Raw genomic sequence first — 23,837 nt, 5'->3', positions numbered from 1 at the left:
TATATATATATATATTATATATATATATATAGCCCTTTAAATATATACACATGTATTAGAATTTTCTCTGATTCTTCAGATTTTTGTATGCTAGGCTACTGGTTTTAAATTGATATTAATTAAATTAATATTCAATTTATCTCCCTCGTTATTTAAATATATATATATTTCTGCTATATAGAATGTTGTATTAGCTAGATAATATGTAGTGTCTGTTGTATATAGTGTTTATAAAGTGGTTGGCAACTAAGAAGAGTAAGTGTAGAGTTGAGTTGGTCTTTTAGTGTTGACTTTTTGAGGACATGACAATCTCTTTAGTGATGGTGTCATCATAAAATGGACCCTATACACTCTACAAACGTAGTTCGCTTTTGGGACATAAAGTAAAATATGCATGTGAGAGGTCTCCTCCAACCTCTTAGCAAAGGCAGTGGCTCTTAGTAAGAAATGATTTGGACCATGATGGCCTATTGTCATCATCATTTAATGTTAATTTTCCTTGCTGGCACGGGTTGGATAGTTTGACAGGAGCTGGTAAGCCAGAAGGTTATGCCAAGCTCTACTGTCTGCTTTGACTCGGTTTCTATGCTGGATGCCCTTCCTAACTGCAACCATTTTACAGAGTGTACTGGGTGCTTTTTACATGTTACCTGTACAGGTGAGGTTACCAAGTACTTGCAAGACAAAGATCCTGTAACTGAGAGGCAGGTGGTATTGTAGGAGGTGGCTTTGTGCCAGGTGATGAGAATAGAGGGACAGAAACAGGTGTCTTGCTGTAGAGGAGATACATGGCCACCCCAGTAGGAGAGAGAAAGAGAGATGGTTGTGACATGTCAGAGTATACTCTTAAGGTACGAGGAGGTTACTGTCAATGGAATGGTACTGGGTGAGTGAGTAGGGATTTCATGAGAGTGCAAAGGAAGAGAAGATGAATGTGGTGAGACGGGTATATAGGAAAGTGGCAGGAGAGAGACGACAAAGTGATATTAGGTTGCATGAGTGGGTGGGTGGGGGGGGGGGGGGAAGACAAACGTAAAGCATGAAGAAGAGATGTAGTTTGGTTCATTGGGGTGGGGTGTGTGAGAGTGCAAAATGATGATGATGGTGATGTTTGCAAATATACATAGTGGTATATAATGTCTACTTTATAATTATGTAGTATTAGCTTTTTAGTAGTGTGGCAACAGCTATATCATCATAGTTTGATGTTGTGAATGAAAATGATGATAATATACATGTGTGTGTGTGTATATATATATATATATATATATACACATACATATATATATACACATACATATATATATACACATACATATATATATACACACACACATATATATATATATATACATACATATATATATATGTATGTACAGCTTCTTTTTCAGAGCTTTCTTGCAAGTGGTAAGCTCCCAGTTAAATTGAAAGAGGGGGGTAATATGCCCTATCCATAAGGGAGGTAGCAGAGCAGATGCTAAAAATTATAGGCCTATCTCTCTGACCTCACACATCAGCAAAGTCATGGAACGAATAGTTCGTAAGAAACTAATCATGTTCCTTGAAGAAAATGACTTGCTGTCTGACACCCAGCATGGATTTCGACCAGGTAGAAGCTGCCTAACACAGCTCCTGCAACACTATGACTGGGTGTTGAAACAGCTACTAAATGGCTCAAATGTGGATGTAATATATCTCGACTTTGCAAAAGCCTTTGATAAGGTCGACCATGGTATGATCTGTCACAAACTGCGTGGTCTCGGCATAGGCAGAAAACTTGGAGAGTGGCTGCACAACTTCCTAAAAGACAGAAAACAGGCAGTTGTGAGCAATGGAGCCACCTCCAAGGAAACACAAATAACAAGCGGTGTCCCACAGGGCACTGTCTTGGGGCCACTGATGTTCATAGTGGCCCTTTCAGACATGCCTTCAGTTGCTACAATGACCACCCTTGCTAGCTATGCAGATGACACAAAAGTCTCCCACGCAATACAAAACCCTGGAAATATTGCGCATCTGCAACAGGAGTTGGACACAATATACAGGTGGGCTGAGGACAACAATATGCAGTTTAATGCAGGTAAGTTCCAGGCCCTGCGCTACTGGCACACAAAGGTAAACGACGTGCAGACTGGATACACTGGCCCAGGAAGAATTGCAATCCCTGAGTCAAAATCAGTGCGTGACCTGGGTATTGACACGAGCAATGATGCATCTTTCCAAGTGCATATTGCTAATCTGGTGATAAAATGCAGACGGCTAGCTTGATGGATTCTCTGAACTTTCAGAACAAGAGAGAAGGAGACACTGATGGTCCTATGGAAAACATTCGTCCTCAGCCACTTGGACTACAGCTCCCAACTGTGGTCACCACACAATATAAAACTAACAGCAGAACTCGAAGCAATTCAGAGAAGCTACACAAAGAAAATCGTCTCAATGCAAAATATCAGCTACTGGGAAAGACTGAAGGTATTAAACCTCTTCTCCCTAGAGTGGAGGCGGGAGAGATATGCAGTGATATAAATCTGGAAAATCCTGGAGGGTCTTGTCCCAAACTTTGGCATTCAAAGTTACCCCAACCGCAGAACGGGGCGCCACTGCATGGTGCCAAAGATTCCAACATCACCATCAAAATACAGGTCCAGATACTGCAACAGCTTGGGTTTCAGAGGACCACAGCTCTTTAACATCCTCCCTAAATGCCTGAGAGACTTACATAGTGTGGATGTGGGTTTCTTTAAAACTAAACTGGATCTCTTCTTGTCAGGAGTCCCAGATGAACCTACCTCACGACAGGAGACGCAGATGCGGGCAGCAGCATCGAACTCCCTTGTTGATCAAGTGCCACGTATCAGAGGTGGATTCACAAATTAGTGTAGCTCATTCAGCGGTGGTGCCCCAGCATGGCCGCGGCCTTCAGGCTAAAAAATTTTTAAGGATTTATATATATATATATATATATATACACACACACATACATATATACACACACATATATATATATATATATATATATATATATACACACACATACATATATACACACACATATTATATATATATATATATATATACACACACACATACATATATACACACACACATATATATATATATATATATATATATATATATATATATACACATACATATATATATATATATATATATATACACACATATATATATACACACATATATATATATACACACATATATATATATATACACACATATATATATATATACACACATATATATATATACACAATATATATATATACACACATACATATATATATACACACATACATATATATATATACACATACATATATATATATACACACATACATATATATATATATACACACACACATATATACATATACATTCATACATATGTATATATATATATACATTCATACATATGTATATATATATATACATTCATACATATGTATATATATATATACACACACCACACACACATATATATATATATACACACACATATATATATAAGGGTATATGTCAGCTGTATTGTTTGTAGTATCAGTTACATTGTATGCATGTATGTATATATCTTGCATTGGTTGTACTAGGTACATACATACACTAGTAGACACAGCATGGCTGAGTAGTTAAGAGGTTTGTTTCGCAATCATGAAACTCTGGTTTCAATTCTATTACATAGCATCCTGAGCAAGTGTTTTTTTACCATAGCCATGATTTGGCCATGTTAAAACCTCGTGACCGAAATTGTGTCAACAGAAACTGTGTGAAAGCCATTTGTATGGATAGTACATTCAGTTCAAAGATTCAGCTTTGTCTCACAAGCAGCATTATGCTGGTCATGACTGGGGGTTACAGAAGATTACAAGTACTTGTGGAATACTCAACCCTTTATATGCTAATTCATTTGACTGAACAACTGAATATTCATTGATGATGCCAGCTCTGTCTGGCACCTGTGCGGGTGGCACGTCAAAAGCACCCACTACACTCACCGAGTAGTTGGCGTTAGGAAGGGCATCCAGCCGTAGAAACACTGCCAGATCTGACTGGGCCTGACGAAGCCTTCCAGCTTCACAGACCCCAGTTGAACCGTCCAACCCATGCTAGCATGGAAAGCGGACACTAAATGATGATGATGATGATGATGAAACTGGTGGAAATTGATTTTACCTTATTTAGTATTGGCCAAGTGAAGTAAAATAGGAGGAACATGGCCTAGTGGTTAGGTTGTTGCATTCATGATTATGTGATTGTAGTTTCAATTCCTGGACTAGGTAGTACATTGTATTCTTGAACAAAACCCCTTATTTAACGTTGATCCAGTCCATTCAGCTGTAAATGAGTTTCAGCAATCACTGGGAAGTTAACCCTGTGGTGGACTACCGTCCCATTTAATAGGGAGAATGTTGTATTCCCAGTCACTTATGTGCAATGGAAATAAGGTTAAGCTCTGGCCTTATGAGTCCTAGAGTTTGGCAGACTGACCTAAGCTTAAGCAAGTATTGGCTACAGTGTCAGAATATATGGCATCAAGTACAACAGATTGCATGTGTAGTATTGGTTTCAAATTTTGGCATAAGGCCAGCAATTTCGAGGGAGGTATTAGTTTATTACATCCACCCCAGTGCTCAACTGGTACTTATTTCATCAACCCTGAAAGAATGAAAGGCAAAGTTGACCTTGGCAGAGAAAGAAGATACATGAAGCCTAGTGAAATTGTAGTTGTGGTCAGTGACACATAAAAGGCACCCATTACACTTTTGGAGTGGTTGGCATTAGCAAGAGCATCCAACCATAGAAATCAAACCAAACCAGACTGGAGCCTGGTACAACTCACTGTCTTAACAGTTCCAGTCAAACTGAGTACCTCATTCCAACATGGAAAATGATGCTAAATGATGATGATGATGATGATGAATGTAAAGACAGACAGATTGCATGTGTAATATTAGCTGTAATATTGAGGTATATAGTGTTTGGATCTGTTGTATGTATTAATGTATTATTATGAACCAGGCTGTAGGGTATGGATGATCAGCTGCAGTGTCAGTGCTCATAGCATGGATAATATAATAGGATTACTTCTAAATGACGACCAATAATATAATGTAATTGCTACTACACAATGTATTCCTTATAATTTTCTTACCTGGAGCCAAAATGTGAAGGCGTATGGCTTAGTGGTTAGGGTGTTGTACTCATGATCATTGTGAGTTTTGATTTCTGTTTTGATTGTGATTTTGATTTTTGGACCCAAGAGTTGCATTGTGTTTCTGAGCAAAGCACTTCGTTTCATGCTGCTCCAGTCCACTCAGCTGGTAAGAATGAGTAACCCTCCAACAGACTGGCATCCCATCCAGGAAGATGGAGAAACTGGGGAGACTGGTCCTATGATCCTTATTGGGTAACCTTTTATTTGTTTTAGTCATTAAATTGTGGCACTGCTTTGAAGAATCTTTAGTCAAATGAATCGACCCCGGTACTTATTGTTTTTGTCCTTTTTCTGAACACACACACACACACATACATGACAGACTTCTTTCAGTGTCCATCTATCGAATTCACTCACAAGGCTTTGGTTGGCCCGAGGCTATAGTATGAGGCACTTACCTGAGGTGCCACACAGTGGGACTGAACCCAGAACCATGTGGTTGGGAAGCAAGCTTCTTACCACACAGCCACATATACTAATCAAAAGTACAACCCACTTAGCAGCGAGTTGACATGATTTAAGAACTTGCTTTATCTTTCAATCTATTACAGTTGATCAAGAAATAAAGCAGCAGTTATAAGCAACCAACTTTCCTGAGGAGTTTGACTGGAAAAAAACAAAAAACAAACACAAATCAGTGTTATTACTGCAGCAACTACGCAGTGTGGTCAGATCACAAACCAAGGCAGCAACTAATTTATTAATGTAAGTACATTATCGTTCAAATTACTGTTGTTTTCATCCCATCTCTATATGTTATAGTTTCAAACCATTGTGTATTATATCTGATAAGCTCTATGTTTAGTTCAGTTCTATATTTAAGAGATGAGGAATTATGTACATTATTTACATTCGACGGATATTTGTCCTCATCTTGTTTGTTGTTAACACAACGTTTCGGCTGATATACCCTCCAGCCTTCTTCAAGTGTCTTGGGGAAATTTCGAACCTGGGTTCTCATTCCAAAGGTATTTTTCAATGTTATTATTATCATTATTATTAAGCTCACTGCCTGGAATTGAATTTGGAATCGTGGGGTTAGTAGCCCGCGCTCTTAATCACAATGTCATATGCACGTGGGCATATGGCATCATGGTTAAAAGCGTGAGCTATTAACCCCAAGATTGCAAGTTCGATTCCAAGCAGTGACCTGAACAATAATAATAATAACATCGAAGAATACCTTAGGAATGAGAATCCAGGCTTGAAATTTCCCCAAGACACTTGAAGAAGGCTGGAGGATATATCAGCCGAAATATTGTGTTAACAACAAACAAGATGAGGACACATATCCGTCGAATGTAAATAATGTCTATGTTTAGTTGTAGTTTATGTTTAGCTTGAGTTCAGTCTTGATCAAGCAGACCTATGATTAAAGATGTTCCATTTATGACCAGCCTGTCTTTTAATTCACACTCATAGTATTTCTAGGACTACTTTATCCATTGTGTCCTTCTTTATTTTTAAGTCAGTAGTAATTTGAAGGAAATTCAGCTACTATATCTAGCAGGTTGAACAACCATGTAGAATCTCCTTCATTCGCTTGTTTATGTTTAGTTGTTATAAAGTTATTGCACTGCTATAAAGATTATCCATTCATAAATTACATAGCATCTAGAACTCATAGCATTATATAGCATCATAGTTCTCATAGCATTATATTGGTCACAGATACGTCTCCTGTTGGATTGGACTAAAGTCTGTTGTAGATAGCTTTCTCAGTAGAGACTTCATCATCGTTTAACGTCCTCTTTCCATGCTAGCATGGGTTGGACGATTTTGACTGAGGGCTGGCGAACCAGATGGCTGCACCAGGCCCCAATCTTGATCTGGCAGAGTTTCTACAGCTGGATGCCCTTCCTAACGCCAACCACTCCGAGAGTGTAGTGGGTGCTTTTTACGTGCCACCGGTGCACTTATTTCTCACAGCTCAACTGAAGTAATAGATGCTAACACCATCCTTCAGAATCAACAAATTATTACAATTCTTTGTTTCCAACTGAGATATTTTGCTTTGTCTCAAATGGCAGTTACTACAAAAAACAGTACATGTTCAAGTGACTATGATTGTTTTAATAACTTTCCTAGGTTCTCCACCAATCAGAGTTGACTATGCATTCTATATGAGCAGGCCAAAGGAAGAATTTCTTTTTTTGTGAAAGACTAGCAGCCACCTATGCCTGCAAAGTTTCCTGTCTTCATGCTATCAATATTGTCCAAGGGAAAGGCTTTTAAAGACCAATAAAGCTTGCACCCCCCACTCACCCCTTCAGGTGTTTCCATCAAGACACAAAATGCTGGAAGAGATACAAAGCATCTCATCCAGTGCTATTACAGTTTTGTCCATCATCCGCCCTGGATTAGAACTTTTTTACGTCATCAACCACTGTGCCGGTGACACATAAATGGCACCTGTGCTGGTAATACATTAAAGATACCCATACCAATGACACGTAAAAGTCTTACATACACTCTTGGAGTGGTTGGCATGAGGGAGGGTATCCAGCTGTAGAAACCAAGCTTAAACAGACTGGAGGCTGACATTCTAGGATAGGTATGAGAAGTTGGATCTGACCAGTTTGAACATAAAACAGATAGAATATTGTGGCTGGATATGACTGGTTTAAATTCTAAAGGGTTAAGCTGGTGTTTGGGACATATGTGAACATGAAATTTTGGCAGATGGTTTTAATATTGACTATTGAAAACAGAGTTTGTATTACAGAACCAAGAGCGTTTTCAGGCAGATTGGTATCAAAAGAGTTAGCACAAGATATTATCAAATTTAAACCAACCATGTCCAGCCTAAATATTTTACCTGTTTTATATTCAAACTAGCCAGATCTAGCCTCTCACACCCATCCTACAATGCCATTCTAAAAATAAACAATCACATCATAAAAATCTTGAAGCTATGAGATAACGCATGATTAATTCAAAAGAGAGTGAATAAACAAGCATCACATTTAATAGAGTAATCTGGATGCTAAAGTGTTAAAAGTTAGTTTGACTCATATAAACTTACGTTAAAAAAAATTCAGTCATTTGTTGACTCTAACAGTCAAAGAGTCAAGATTTGTTTTTTTCTTAATAATTTGTTCCAAAACTGAATTTTTTGTTTAATTTTTATTTTTTTAATTTTTTACAGTTTGTAAAATGTTAGAACCTGTTCACAGCATGAGAGGGAAGCTGCCATCACTTCACCGGATTGGTAAAACGAAATGCATTGATGAGGATGAACCGCCACCAATCCATGATCTCAGTTTTGATCCAGTTCCATTTGCACTTCTTGAAGATAATCGCTTTGATGTCAGCGATGCAGAAGAAACACTTCGAGCTCTACGGAGAGCATTCCGTATAGTTTGTCCTGGAAGACATGCTTGCAAACGATCATTTGATCATTCTGGCTTGAACATCACACATTGTCGTGATGGTGTTGGGCTGGGGAAATATTATCTTCAGCTCCAAAAGATTATGGAGAAGAGGGCTTGGCTAGAATTTACTCATGATTGGATGTACCGAGTGAAATCCACTTTGCTTTTCATACAAGAACTTGAATCCATGGTTTATACTGAATACTGCACACTGTATGATATTATGCATAATAACCAATTACCACAGGACATTGAGAGCAAACTTTGTGGTTTGAATTCGATCTGTGAAGATTTGCGAGTGCACAGCAACCACTGGAACAGTATCCAACAGAGAATCCGAACACAGCAATGGATGCAGCCGTTGCTAAGTAGCGTTTACTCAGAGTTGAAAATGTTAAAGAAAGTATTTTTTCAGCTACAGGATGCTACAATATGGTGGATTCACAAATTAATTGAAATTGGTCTTGTAGTATTTTCTCACTCTCAGATGAGCCATGTTTCAAATGAAGTATTTTGGAGTGTTGCTCGTGGTCTGGAAGACTTCAATTCTATTGTCACAAGTGCCAAGCTGAATGCCTTTCATGACAATGAAAGTATAATATTCAAGGACCCTAATCTAATGGCTATGTGGAACAGTATTATGATAAATTCTAAATTTCACAATTTATCTTCCCTCATTACTATATCACCCATTTCTTTGAATCACATTTTGAATTGTTTCGCAAACCAAAGGTCGCGCTATGCCACTTTTGACACACATCGATTTCTAACAAAAAGTGATGAATTCATCGACAACTTAGATACAGGCATACTTCCAGGGTTTGTCTGGAATGATTTGTCTGCCAATATCATGAGTGCAGTGTCATCTGAGTCCTTTGAACATCAAATTGGTAATGGCAGTGCAAGTTTGAGCACTGTCATATTAAATGTGAACCCCTTAAAAGCTCCTGATCTTTCTGTTTTAATGTCCCCACTGACTGACTTCGTCAGAAGGGAACAAGATTTCGCTGAAAAATTTCTAAGTGTCATATGCAATTCAACAAATTTTTTACGTTATGATAATACAAATAATTCTTCAACAAAGGACAACAAAAGTGTTACTACAAACCGGTTGACAGCTCGCAGGTTTTCTGGTACGCCGGTTCTCTCCAGAACAGATTCACGTCGTAAGACTGTTTCCTGGGGTGACACTGCAAATTCTTCTATCAAATCTCAATTAGTTACTACTTATTTAGAGAATATATGGGAGAACTTTGGTAAAAATTTTGAACACCTTATATACGAACCAGCCTGGAATGGTGAGAGAAGTTTAATGAGGACAGATGTCGGTTCCTTATTTCTGGTTAACGACGCATTAGTATTAATGTTATGTCGAATGATTTATCATGGCATCGTTAAAGGTAAGTTCAGTCCTGAAGTACAACTTTGCTACTATTCCTACTTAAAAAATGCTTGTCTGTGTGAGTGACCAGAAACTTATTTAGCGGTGAGCAGGCAGCAGGGGAAACCTTCAGAGGAAGAACTGTCAACTAAATGTTTTGACCTGTTCTAAGGGAACCGGGCCCACCTAGGTAGAGACTCCCATATATCCCCCTGCTGGTATTTAATCCTTTAGCATTCAGATTTATTTGTCAAATGTATTGTTTATTTATTCACATTGTTTTTAATTAATCACGCATTATCTTGTAGTTTCAAGGTTGTGTCTGCATATTTTTAGAATGACTTTGTAAGATAGGTGTGAGAGGTTGGATCTGATTGATTTTTAACATAAAACATGTAGAGTATTTGGGCCAGATATGGCTGGATTAAATGCTGAAGGGTTAAATGCCATCTTCAGTGGGGGTTGAACTCGAAACCTTTTTGAGCTTATTGCTCAGCCATGCAGAACTGCATGAACTTGCATTGTTTCAAACTGGGTTTTCTTCCTCCCATGTTTAGTGGCTTGCTCTATACCTTTCAATTCCATCTGTGTGTGTATTTATGTATGTGTGCATCTGGGTATATACTCTTTACTCTTTTACTTGTTTCAATCATTTGATTGTGGCAATGCAGGAGCACCGCCTTTAGTCAAGGAAATCGACCCCATGACTTATTTTTTGTAAGCCTAGTACTTATTCTATTGGTCTGTTTTGCCGAACTGCTAAGTTACGGGAATGTAAACACACTGGCATCGGTTGTCAAACGATGTTGGGGGTGGGGACAAACACACACACACACACACACACACACACACACACACACACACCACACACACACACACACACACACACACACACACACACACACACATATATATATACGACGGGCTTCTTTCAGTTTCCGTCTGCCAAATCCACACACAAGGCATTGGTTGGCCCGAGGCTATAGTAGAAGACACTTGCCCAAGGTGCTATGCAGTGGGACTGAACCCAGAACCATGTGGTTGGTAAGCAAGCTACTTACCACACAGCCACTCCTGTGCCTATATGTGTGTTTGTGTGTGTATTTGTGCATGTGTGTAAATCAGTGTGTGTACACATAAATGTATATATATGTGCATGTCTGTGTCTCTGTCTTCTTGTCTATACACCCACGTGTATTCATAAATGTGCCTGTGTTTGTGTATGTTAATGTGTTTCTGTGTGTATATGTATTTATCTCTTCAGATGTGTCTGTGTAAGTGTGCATGGGTTTTATCTTCTTGTTTCAGTCGTTAGACTACAGCCATGCTGGAGCAGTGCCTCGGAGAATTTTAGTCAAACAAATCAACCCCAGTACTTACCGTTTTATTTAAGTTTGGTACTTATTTTATTAGTCTGCTTCTGTTGAACCGCTAATTTATGAGAATGTAAACACACCAAAACTAATTGTCAAGCAGTCGTGGGGGACAAACACAGACACAAAGATGCACACACGCACATACATACACAATGTGTTTATTTTATTTTATTTTATTTTATTTCAGCTCACAAGCTGTGGCCATGCTGGGGCACCGCCATATTTCTTTATTGCCTACAAGGGGCTAAACATAGAGGGGACAAACAAGAACAGACAAAGGGATTAAGTCGATTACATTGACCCCACTGTGTAACTGGTACTTAATTTATCGATACCGAAAGGATGAAAGGCAAAGTCGAACTCGGCGGAATTTGAACTCAGAACGTAACGGCAGACGAAATACTGCTAAGCATTTCGCCTGACATGCTAACGATTCTGCTGGCTTCTTTCAATTTCTGTCCACCAAATCCACTTACAAGGCTTTGGTCAGCTCAAGGCTATGGCTATAGTAGAAGATACTTGTCCAAAGTGCTGTGCACTGGGACTGAATCCAGAACCATGTAGTTGAGAAGCAAGTTTGCTACCACACAACCATACCTTTGCGTATCCCTGTGTGTGTGCACGAGTGCAAGCACTTGTGTCTGTGTTTGTTAATGTTAATTCTAAAGCTCACATTCTCACATTTTGCATGTATGTGCATGCGCGCATGCACACACACATATACACTCCCAAGCATTTTTTCTTTTCTTTCTTTCTTTTACTTATTTCAGTCATTTGACTGTGGCCATGCTGGAGCACCGCCTTTAGCCAAGCAAATCGACCCCAAGACTTATTCTTTGTAAACCTAGTACTTATTCTATCTTTTGCCGAACCGCTAAGTTACGGGGATGTAAACACACCAGCATCGGTTGTCAAGCGATGTTGGGGGGACACACACAGACACACATATATACATATATCCGACGGGCTTCTTTCAGTTTCCGTCTACCAAATCCACTGACAAGGCTTTGGTTGCCCGAGGCTATAGTAGAAGACACTTGCCCAAGGTGCCATGCAGTGGGACTGAATCCGGAACCATGTGGTTGGTAAGCAAGCTACTTTATTTCATGAAAATTCGCCATTAAGGCGTTACATAGAGGGGACATACAAGGACAGACAAACATATAGGGTGAAGTAGCTTAAACCGTTTAAAAAATTTACAATATGATTGGTAAAAATTTCAGTGAAAGTTAACAAATTTAATGTTACATAGTAGGGCATGGAACCCAGCCATCTGGGTAGAACCTTTACTTCTTGATCTGGCAACACTTACCTGGTGCCAAATATACCCAGCTTGCAAGCCACAGGCTTCCATCTTTTCACAAACATACCTCGTGACAGACACCTCTTCCCCAACCTGATCTTACTTTAGTGGTAACTAAAAAAAGTTAACCAACCCCTGGCCGGAGACAAATGTACCTATCACTATACCTTTCTTTGCTTACCACACAGCCACTCCTATGCCTAAATATTTCTGTAAACATTGTTTATGAGATTTCATCTGATTAAGATATATTTTGTTTGACCCTTTAGCATTCAGATTATTCTGTCACATGTAATGCTCATTTATTCATGTTGCTTTCTATTAAACATGCATTATCGAGTAGTTTTGAGTTTCAATATGATTATTTATTTCTAGAATGACATTATAGGGTAGGTGTGAGAGGTTGGAGCCAATCGGCTTGAACCTAAGACAGATAGAATATTTGGGCCTGATATGGCTGGTTCCAATGCTAAAGGAGAATACTCCTATGTAAGGAGAATACTCATATCACTACTACCATTACTACTACTACTATGTAGAGGGCATAAGTAGTTGACCACTGGGATACTCTTTTACTTGTTTCAGTCATTTGACTGCGGCCATGCTGGAGCACTGCCTTTTAGTCGAGCAAATCGACCCCAAGACTTATTCTTTGTAAGCCCAGTACTTATTCTATTGGTTATCTTTTGCTGAACCACTAAGTTATGGGGACGTAAACACTAGCATAGGTTGTCGAGCAGTGTTGGGGGGACAAACAGACACACAAACATATACACACACATACACACATATATATATACATACATACAACGGGCTTCTTTCAGTTTCCATCTATCAAATCTCACAAGGCTTTGGTCGGCCCGAGGCTATAGAAGAAGACACTTGCCCAAGGTGCCATGCTGTGGGACTGAACCTGGAACCATGTGGTTGGTAAGCAAGCTAATTACCACACAGCCACTCCTACGTCTATATTTTCATAATTTCAGAAAATATTTTATTCTGTATCTCTGACATAGTTTCCAGGATATTTAAATAACATGAATGGTAACTAAAGCAGTTTTGGGGAGTCCATTAAATCGACTCCAGTGCTCAACTGGTACTTACTTTATTGACCCCCAAAAGGATGAAAGACTAAGTCAATCTCAGCAGAATTTGAACTCAGAACGTAAAGATATTAAAGTTTAATTATGAAATATTATAAAGATGCAAATAAGTTACATTTCCTTTTAATTAAGCAGTATGCAATGTGACCATGCAAAATATGTGGCATCACCAGTAAGTTCCAGTAACAATCCACAGCGTTTAACATGTCAATAGTATGAAAGACACACAGGCATACAAGCACATTAGATGCATCCCAATTTCAGCAGCACATATTCAGGGAAAAGAGATCTGTGTTAAAGCTTATGGGAGGCCCAAATTTGAGTATAGGACCTGGAGTGGCTTTTTCTTTTACTTTTTTTTGAGCCATTTTTGTAAAAAGATAAGTGCATCTTATATACCATCAAATGCAGTATTACTATTATTGAATAAGGTGGTAGAATTGTTAGCATGCTGGACAAAATGCTTAGTAGTATTTTGCCTGTAACTATGTTCTGAGTTCAAATTCTGCCGAGGCTGATTTTGCCTTTCATCCTTACAGGGTCAATAGATGTACCAGAGAAACACTGGGGTTGATGTAATTGACTAGTCCTCTCCCCGTATATATGAGGCCCTGTGCCTCTAGTAGAAAGGATTATTATTATTATTGAATGTCAGTAGAATGATAGAAATGGTTAAGTATCGAACTAAATACTTTGTGCTTTTTGGATATATCTGTTCACATTTTGAGTCCGAGATCCTGCTGAGGTCAAGTTTGCCATTTTTCAGCCTTTTTGGATTGATGAATTAAGTATCAGTTGGATATTGGAGTCAATACAATTGAGCACACTCTTCCTCCCTTCAGAATTTGTGGTTTTATACCTATATTAGAAATCCTATTTCACAGACCTAAGACTGTGAACTGGTCGGTTTGTTAGCATATCAGACAAAATGTTTAGTGGCATTTCTTCTGACTCTTCATATTCTGAGTTCAAATCCCACTGAGGTCACCTTTTTCCACACAAAGGAGATTTTTTAACCTAATATTTCATCATCAACATTTAATGCACGTTTTCCATACTGGTATGGGTTGGATGGCCTGATGGGAACTGGCAAGGCCAGAGGTCACACCAAGTTCCATAGTCTGTTTTGGTTTCGTTTTTATGGCTGGATGCCCTTCCTAATGCCAATCACTTTACAGTGTAGTGGGTGCTTTTTATGTGGCATCAGCACCAGTGCTTTTTACATGGTACTAGCACCCCAACTAATGCTTTTTATGTGGCACCTGGGTTTTAGGATCTCAATATTTACACACCATTATTTGTAGCTTTATCTACTTCAAGTTCCACTTTTAAAATCATCTTATTTCACACATTTTCTTGAAGTTTTTAAATTCATATGACATCGTAATTTCTAACATCATTATTGTTTCTGTATCTTATAGCCCTAATGAATGTTACAGCTTGTCATTAAGTTAGGCCTCATGTTAAAAATAATTAAGATCTTATTTGTTGTATCCTAGATCTTTTCCCATCTGGCTCAGTTATACCACTGCAAATATTGGCACAGAAAATTCACACAATTGCTGCAATTGGATGCTGGGATAACTGTAAGTAAATAAACTGGATTTTTATTGTTGTTTTTGTTTTTCCCTAATTTAAAATGATCTCTGCTGAACGTAGACTTCAACTTACCATAAAAGCTTTATTAAGTATTTAAAGATCTTGGTTTTTATTGATTTCAATTATTATCTTATAAGATGTTCTGTCATAGTGACACCATGGAAAATGTATTCATATGGTATGTCTAAGACATACTTAGATAGCACATCTGTGGGGAATATCATTGCGACAGTTGAATTTAAACTCTTCTATGAATCCTTCATTATACTCTACTTGGACTGCTTAACAATGAAATACTGTACATGTTCATGGTACTTGTTTGTAGTTGGTTCAACTAATCCATTCAATGTAAATGTCCTTGATGAGCATAAAGTGTAACTTCAATGTTGATACATAGGCTGTGGGCCTATCTTGTGGTTGGTTGGTTGGTTCTCTATCAACTCTTTCAGTTGTGACTTCAATACTAATAATATGAGAGCCTTTATGTGGCGACTCAACCATCTGGGAATAGCAATTAATTCTCCCTCAAGCCACACCTTACTGCCTTAAAAAAAGGGTAAGTTTATACTGAATATTTTAGTTGTAGATATTCCTTAAACAGATGAAATGGTCATAGCTGGAATGCCTCTGATCATAGGTCTTCTCAATCAAGGTTAATCTGGAGCTAAATAGTAACAAGCATTCTTTTTAAGAAAATACTCAAGTATTTGAGTATAAATACCTATTTTTATGGCAGAAGTAAATGTCTAAATTTGTAGAACTATCTCACCCATATTAGCATAAAGAAATTGATGAGAAAATTGTTTTTTTTATAATTGCTGAAATTATATATGTTATGGGGGTCATAGATAGTCATATCTTACTTGTCTAACTAACTATACTGTGTACTGTAATATATGTTATAACAGTCCGATGTTGGATTACAACAACATATTATCTTTTTGTCCTTTTAAAGGTGTTTGTAAAGTTGAAGGTTTAAGGACAGTGGATAAATGTTATCCCTGTCCGTTAGGTAATGGAGACTACAGCACAAAAACTGGATTACTCTTGAAAGACACATATCAGCCATTATTATCTTCACTGGAAAATTATATTCAAAGTTTAAACTCAACAGGTAAGTGTTTGGAATTAATAATTAGAATTACACTTCAGGTTGTTTCAGAGAGCATAAAGGGATGGTCTAATAGACTACAGGGCAAATGGACAAATGGCTGGTGTTTTGTGTCCTGTCACTGTTTTAATATCTGTGATCATGATATTCACTTCTCAACAATTGTGTCCATCCATCTAGCTCTTTGAAGGTATTGCTATTAGAAGCAGTGGCAATATTGGAATTGACAAGTATTAGTTGGTTTTTTTCATTGTTGGTCAACAGTTTGGCAGAGATGGTAACTTAACTATCTCTACCGTGCGTGGGTTGTTTCTAGAAGTAAGTACCTAGCCTTAAATACACTTACCACTTCTCCACTCATGAATATGCCATGAAGGAACAACAAGTCAATACATTTGCAGCATCCATGGAGCCACAGAGAATACCAGATATCATTTGAGCATAACTGTATATATCTGGATTTTCTGTAGGATTTTACTCCTCTAACATTTTTTAGATACTCTGTAAGTTATCCCACAAGGCAACAAGGGTTTATTATTATAGTGGGCATAGTTTGTGCAGAGCCAGTCCCACAGTGTCATCCTACTCTCTCTCTATTGGATGCAGTTTAAAGTCATACTTAAGGAAATTCACAAGTATATATACCTGTATGTGTGTATATATATGTATGTGTGTGTGTATATATATGTATGTGTGTGTGTATATGTATGTGTGTGTGTATATATATATATATTTATATATATATATATATATATATATATATATAAAGTATATATATATATATAAAGTATAAAAAACAAGAGCGAAAATGCTACTTTCTTAAAATTGAGCGCATTTTAATTTTCCTTTTATCTGAATGCATTTACATGTTTTGGTTTTTGAAAAACCTTATTAAAAATATGTTCTAAAATGGAATATGTAGAGAGAAAAAAGCTATTAATAAAATTAACATTTATAGTTTACTTTCCTTTTTCCTGCAAGAGTACATGGTAATATCTGTTAGTTCAGCTTGTCGTGCTACCACAACTAATGGATATTACCACATGTGCTCTTGCAGGAAAAAGGAGAATAAACTATGAATGTTAATTTTAATTTAATAGACCATATTGAAGTACTGCTTATCACTGCAAATAATCGAAGTATTGCATATTTGCTGGATGTTTTTTTCATTAGTTGTCACTGGTAAATCCAAATATTCTTGTATGTAAACTGTGGTATCCATTCAGGATTAGAAATATCTCTTCATCACATAACATTTTTTGCTACCTGTGGAAAATAAATACATATAAATTTGCAACATAAAATAGTTGGTAAGAAGAAGGGGAGCTCTAGATGAAATATCAAGCTTTCTCTTTCTCAATACTCTTCTTTACAAAACTGATGCAATGTAATTTCATAATAGGTCCACACATTTTGATTGATTAAATATTTGGACCATTGAAGTACAAGTTCATGATTTCAAATCCTGTTAGAGGCATTGTATAATAACTATTGACAAGACACATTGCTATAGCTAATCAGAAAGTAATAAATAATGTGCAAATATCCTCAATAAATCTTTGGTATGGAGAGGAAGTATTTAGTTCTTAAAGAAATCTTATATAATAACATTCTTGTTAAATAAATTATTGTGACAGTTTTTGATGGGGTATTATTTAGTTAAGAATATGTTGAAGAATTGTTTGTTTTCTTGATGTTATTTAATTCTTTTCTGGGATATAGTAATTAAAAAGAAACTTTTTTTCTTTTGTTGAAGGGCCTGAGTCAACTTTACAGAAGTCTGGAACGGACCCAACTCAAATATTGTCCCTTTTCACACGCCTTCAGACCACAGCATGCATTGCATTATCATGGTGCTATTCCAAGACCCATGAGTTCCTTGCTAGTTGGTCGATTGGTTCGTTCATTCTTGTCACACAGACAGACTTAAAGGTAAGCTTTAATATCATAATTAAAAAAAAATTGTAGTGAATTTCCAGCTCATTTCATTGCATCCCTGAGCTGGATGCTTTTCCTGTTCATTTAGCTTAGCTGTCAAAACTTTTGGGGAAGTTACCTATGATTGTCTTATGTACTATTCAGGGAGAAATTTACCTCTCATCTGCTTAAATACTACATATACTTGAATTATATTTTAGTCCTATGTAATATTGAGGTTTGTGGAGATGCTCAACATTTCTATTGTATTATCCCCTTGTTGAAGGGGTTGTATTGTTAATGGTTTGTTGTTTGTTTTTTATGGCCTGTAGATAGGTTTAAACTTGACCATAGTAATGATTTCTCCTCTTGAATCAAGATATTTTACTCCAAAGGCTGGTAGTAACAACATCCTATAAATCATAAAATGCAATGATGGACAGGTGGAGGAGGATATTGGCAGGGTTGGCTTGAGGAGGGAGGACGCCCAAAACTGGGCAAGATGGTGTGAGAGCAGTTGCTGTGGGAGTGAGGTAGGTCCGGCCACCCCTGTTAACAGGGACAAATCCAGATTCAAAATATTAGACAAGAAGAAGACCACTTAGATCTCTGCTTTCATCATGCATGAAATCCTAGTGGTCTGTTGGGCATTTGCTGTAAATGTTTACAAATGACATCTTGTGTATTGAACTCCTGGCAATATGATATTTTCTTCAAAACCAATGTTAACCCTCATCATAGGAATGTCTATTACACAATAGAGTACCAAAATTAATATTCTTTTATGTACATCATAAGGTGTTTAAGACAAATTTAATCTGCTGAAATTGCTCTTATTTACACACCAACTTCATCATCATTTAACATACACTTGCATGGGTCAGACAGAATTTGTTTAGGTAGATTTCCTGTGGCCAGATGCCCTTCCTGTTGCCAATCCTCCCTTGTTTCCAAGTTGAGTAATATTTTCTCATATCTAGATAGGTTTTTCACAGAAGACTGGTGACTAAGAATGTTGCTTGTATGATGATGATGATGGTTATTGATTGTGACAACAGTTTAAATAACTTCTTTGTGGCTAAGCAAAAGAGGTAGCCTCTACATGGTATCTTCACCTGCTAGAAATAGCAACCATATCTTCCTCAAATCCCAAATATGGGAAGGACACATCAAATTGTTTCAGATTCTTTATAAAAGAATGATATTGCTCATAATTGAAATACTTTTGTTCCTTGTCTGTTTGGGGTAATTGAAGTGGCACAACTTTAAAATTGAGCCTATTTTGTCTCACATTGTAGTAAACTAACTGTGCTTTATGAGATGTACAGTTAATCTACTTCAATGCTTGTATGGTATTTTCATCACTAGTTTTTTTGATTTTGTTTAATTTTATTTCATAGATACTGTCTGATGAAACAAAGCGTGCTGTATGTATAGCCCAGACGTTATGCACGAACCTATCATTGTATAACTCATTGCACAATGCCTATATACACTCTGCTCTTACTGAGGTCTATCATGAATTAGAAGATATCAATTCCCAACTCCAGGTAAATATATGATACTATCGATACATTGTTAACACATATGATTGTTTATATATATTTTAGACACTAAAATTATTTTAAAGTATATATTTACTCCACCTTTTATTTTGACCTGATGATAAATAAGATTTAAATATTCTGTCTGCTTCAATATTAAGATATTTTTTGAGTACTACTGAATTTATGTGTACCTTCAGTTATTTGTGTGTATATAAAGGTTTGACCTCTTTGCACACTGCCTCATGAAGGTCACTGCTAGCTCTCACTGTGCATACAACCATGTGCTGCCATCTGTTGGTGTGCTACAGTATTAGTCCTGGAACTTTTTTTTGATGCCACTTCGTATATCTGTCTATCTGTCTGTACACACACACAGACATTCATCATCATCATTGTTGTTTAACGTCCGCTTTCCATGCTAGCATGGGTTGGATGATTTGACTGAGGACTGGCGAACCAGATGGCTGCACCAGGCTCCAATCTGATCTGACAAGAGTTTCTACAGCTGAATGCCCTTCCTAACACCCACCACTCCGAGAGGGTAGTGGCTGCTTTTACGTGCCACCTGCACAGGAGTCAGTCCAGTGGCACTGGCAACGACCTCTCTCGAATGTTTTGTTCACGTGCCACTGGCACAAGTGCCAATAAGGCAACGCAGGTAATGATCATGCTCAAATGGTGCTTTTTGAAGCCATCAGTGAAGGATGTAAACATTGGGAGAAAAATTAATAAACCAGTGCTATAGAGCAAAAATACTCTGTAGTATTTGTTCTGTCTTATTGTACAGACACTCTTCTGATTCTCATCTTTGTCATTGCAGTGAACCAGTTTTAGGTTTGTTGAAACCCTGTTAACCAACAATGGTTTAAATATGTGATATAAAAAAATAAGCATGTCATTTATGAGGTCTTTTAGTAAAATCTATTTTTGAAAAATTTCTTTTCAGTCCTTATCTGGTTCGGTAATGAAACTGTTTTCTGAAAATTGTGGGAAAATATCGAAGCAGTTTTTCCAGAACAATATGCCTGGTGGCAAGATTTGGAGGAGTAAAAGTGTGGGTAGGTTTAATGGTAAATTGAAAATTTACACTGTTTTTTAATTGTTTTTTGTAAGTTACAGAAATGGTAATAAAGTATTTTAAATCTTCTCTATATCTTTCTGAGTTCAAATCCTCCAAGGATTGTCTTAGCCTTGAAGTCCTGCATAATAATCATCATATCATTTTTCACCTTGCTATTATGTGTTTGACATGTCTCACAGGCTCTCACCACTCATTTTTGTCTTTAGTCATTAAGCACATACAAAAACAGAGATAGTTGGCTAACTTTGTTTTGTGTGTTTTTAGAGTTGTTTTTTTCTTCTATTTCTAGCAATGCTGCTATTATCCTTGTACCTTTTATTATAATTATATATATATATATAACCGTCCAACCCGTGCTAGCGCGGAAAACGGACGTTAAACGATGATGATGATGATGATGAATTATAAATTTATATATATAATTATAAATTTATATATATATAATCAGTTTTGTATTGGAGTTGATTTGATCTTCTAAACTTAGAAATTTGTTGTATCAATGCTAGAAATCATTATTTAACAGTAATTATTTGTGTCATTATTTAGTTTCATGTATTGAATTTATTTAGACTTCTGTAGCCTGTTTGGAATTTCACCATGTTTATTTCTTCCTCATATCATCTCATCCAGTCCTGTCTGAGACGACTCCATTCTTTATCCTTTGCCTTCACCACCACCACCACCATTATCATTGTTGCTGCTGTTGTACAGGTTTTTGTCTGTTGCTCCCCTGGCGTTTGTGTTGCACACTGTTGAAATCAAGTTGACATGGTTATATCTTCTTTCTCCATTCTTCCTAGTGTTGTGCCAGTATGTCCATCATTGATATAGAAGTGATTCAGATCACAGTTGACCAGTGTTGGTTTAGATGTCTTCCAAAAGAGGAGCTTTTATTTACCTCAAAACTAAATGGATTCACTTGTGATCTGACTTCAACTGTGTGCTGGAGGAGTAATGAAAAGTGGCAAGAATTGCCTTACATTTGCTCAAGATCATATGTTTATAAGATTAATTGAACTGACTTCAATACATGGTTGCTACTTATGGAAAATCGATAAAAAGAGTGCAGTGAACATGCTGATAGGAATGGAAAGTTCAACATTTCAGACAGTTCTTCTGGGAAAAAAAAGTGACAGGAGAGAAATTAATAAGACCTAGCAAAGGTTTACATCCTCCAAGTTAAAAACAAGAAACCAAAATACAGGCTGCACCTGCTGCCCATTTAACATAGAGATTATAGAGTTCACTGTACTCTATTTTTATCAATTTTACTAAATGATACAAGTCTTGCTGGCACAGGTCTTTTGTATGATCATATGTTACATAATGTAAATCCATTACATTATTGAAGATGCAGAAATGAAAGACAAACTTCCTTTACAATTTGAAGTTGAGATTAACAAAAACCTTAGTAGTTTCAAACCAACTTTACTTTCATTCACATTATATGCTTAAATCTTTTCAGATTACACCATTGAACAACAGGATTATATTGAACATGCACTGGAAACAATACTGGAACCTGTTGTGGAAGGTGTCAGTAAGCTGAGAGTGACGTCCCAACTTAGCGTTATCTCAATGGCAACTGTAGCCATGTGTGAAGCTTGGACTGACTTCATTTTGAAGGAGAAAATTAAATTTAGGTATTTAATTATTATTGCTGTTGCTACTGCTGCTGTTGTTGTTCTTATTGTTAAGGTAGTAAGCTGGCAGAATTGTTAGCACACCGAGTGAAATGCTTAGCAGTATTTCACCTGTCGTTGTGTTTTGGGTTCAAGTTCTGCTGAGGTTGACTCTGCCTTTCATCCTTTCGGGGTCTATAAATTAAGTACCAGTTGCATACTGGGATCAATCTAATCATCTGGCCCCCTCCCTCAAAATTTCAGGCCTTGTGCCTATAGTAGTATTTTATCTTATAAATATTGTTTCAGTGAATTTATTTTTGAGTATTTATGGTTTAATATATGTGTGAGGAATCAATATCTTGATTGTTTATGACATTTTCCAAGATGTTATAAATATGAGCAACAACAAAATTCTATTATTTTCTAATATTTATATAGACAAGAAAGACAAACTTTATACATATCATACATATACATACACACACACACATACATATATATATATACGTAGTGCTGCGGATGGATGAGGAGAGATGTGTGAAGAAGTGCCACTCCCAAACAGTTGAAGGTATCAGGGGGAGAGGTAGACCCAGGAAGACATGGGATGAGGCAGTCAAGCTTGACCTCAGAGCGTTGGGCCTCACCGAGGCAATGGCGAAGGACCGAGATCTCTGGAGATATGCTGTGACTGCAAAGACCCGGGCTGCTTCCTGCATCAGTTCCACATAGCCCCTGCCCATTCAAAGTACCCCGGATCCCAGATCGTCCCGCTGTGCTTGAGGAGACCTGTTGAGTCAAGTACATGATCACATGATCACTCCGAACACCCCTCCCCACTGGTGCTCCCCTATATTTCTGCACACCCCCCCCACATAAAAAGCACCATCCGAACGTGGCCGATGCCAGCACCGCCCCGACTGGCTTCTGTGCAGGTGGCACATAAAAAGCACCAACCGACCGTGGCCGATGCCAGACCCCTCTGGCACCTGTGCAGGTGGCACGTAAAAAGCACCCACTACACTCGCGGAGTGGTTGGCGTTAGGAAGGGCATCCAGCTGTAGAAACACTGCCAGACCAGACTGGAGCCTGGGGCAGCCCCTGGCTCCCCAGACCCCGGTCGAAACCGTCCAACCCGTGCTAGCGCGGAAAACGGACGTTAAACGATGATGATGATGATGATGATGAAT

At 37.6% G+C, this 23,837-nt stretch overlaps 1 protein-coding gene across 5 annotated transcripts in view; it reads left to right on the top strand.

The window, feature by feature from the left end:
• Nucleotides 1-23,837, top strand: part of LOC115219716 — a 37,734-nt gene that overhangs the window by 3,893 nt on the left and 10,004 nt on the right. For 4 of the 5 annotated variants that reach the window (XM_029789903.2, XM_036509579.1, XM_036509580.1 and 1 more), the window contains 8 exons: nt 5,785-5,938; nt 8,382-10,007; nt 15,270-15,356; nt 16,325-16,483; nt 18,237-18,412; nt 19,798-19,947; nt 20,891-21,014; nt 22,491-22,668. In XM_029789903.2, the coding sequence (XP_029645763.1) occupies nt 8,390-10,007; nt 15,270-15,356; nt 16,325-16,483; nt 18,237-18,412; nt 19,798-19,947; nt 20,891-21,014; nt 22,491-22,668 (2,492 nt within the window). In that variant the 5' untranslated portion in view covers nt 5,785-5,938; nt 8,382-8,389. The remainder of the gene's footprint in view (nt 1-5,784; nt 5,939-8,381; nt 10,008-15,269; nt 15,357-16,324; nt 16,484-18,236; nt 18,413-19,797; nt 19,948-20,890; nt 21,015-22,490; nt 22,669-23,837) is intronic. The other variant, XM_029789904.2, reaches the window with a different exon arrangement.

Source organism: Octopus sinensis, linkage group LG15 (assembly GCF_006345805.1).
Source record: "Octopus sinensis linkage group LG15, ASM634580v1, whole genome shotgun sequence".
Classification (NCBI taxonomy): Eukaryota; Metazoa; Mollusca; class Cephalopoda; order Octopoda; family Octopodidae; genus Octopus; species Octopus sinensis.
Note: the sequence above shows the minus strand (reverse complement) of the source record. Positions and strands in the feature narration are given on the sequence as shown.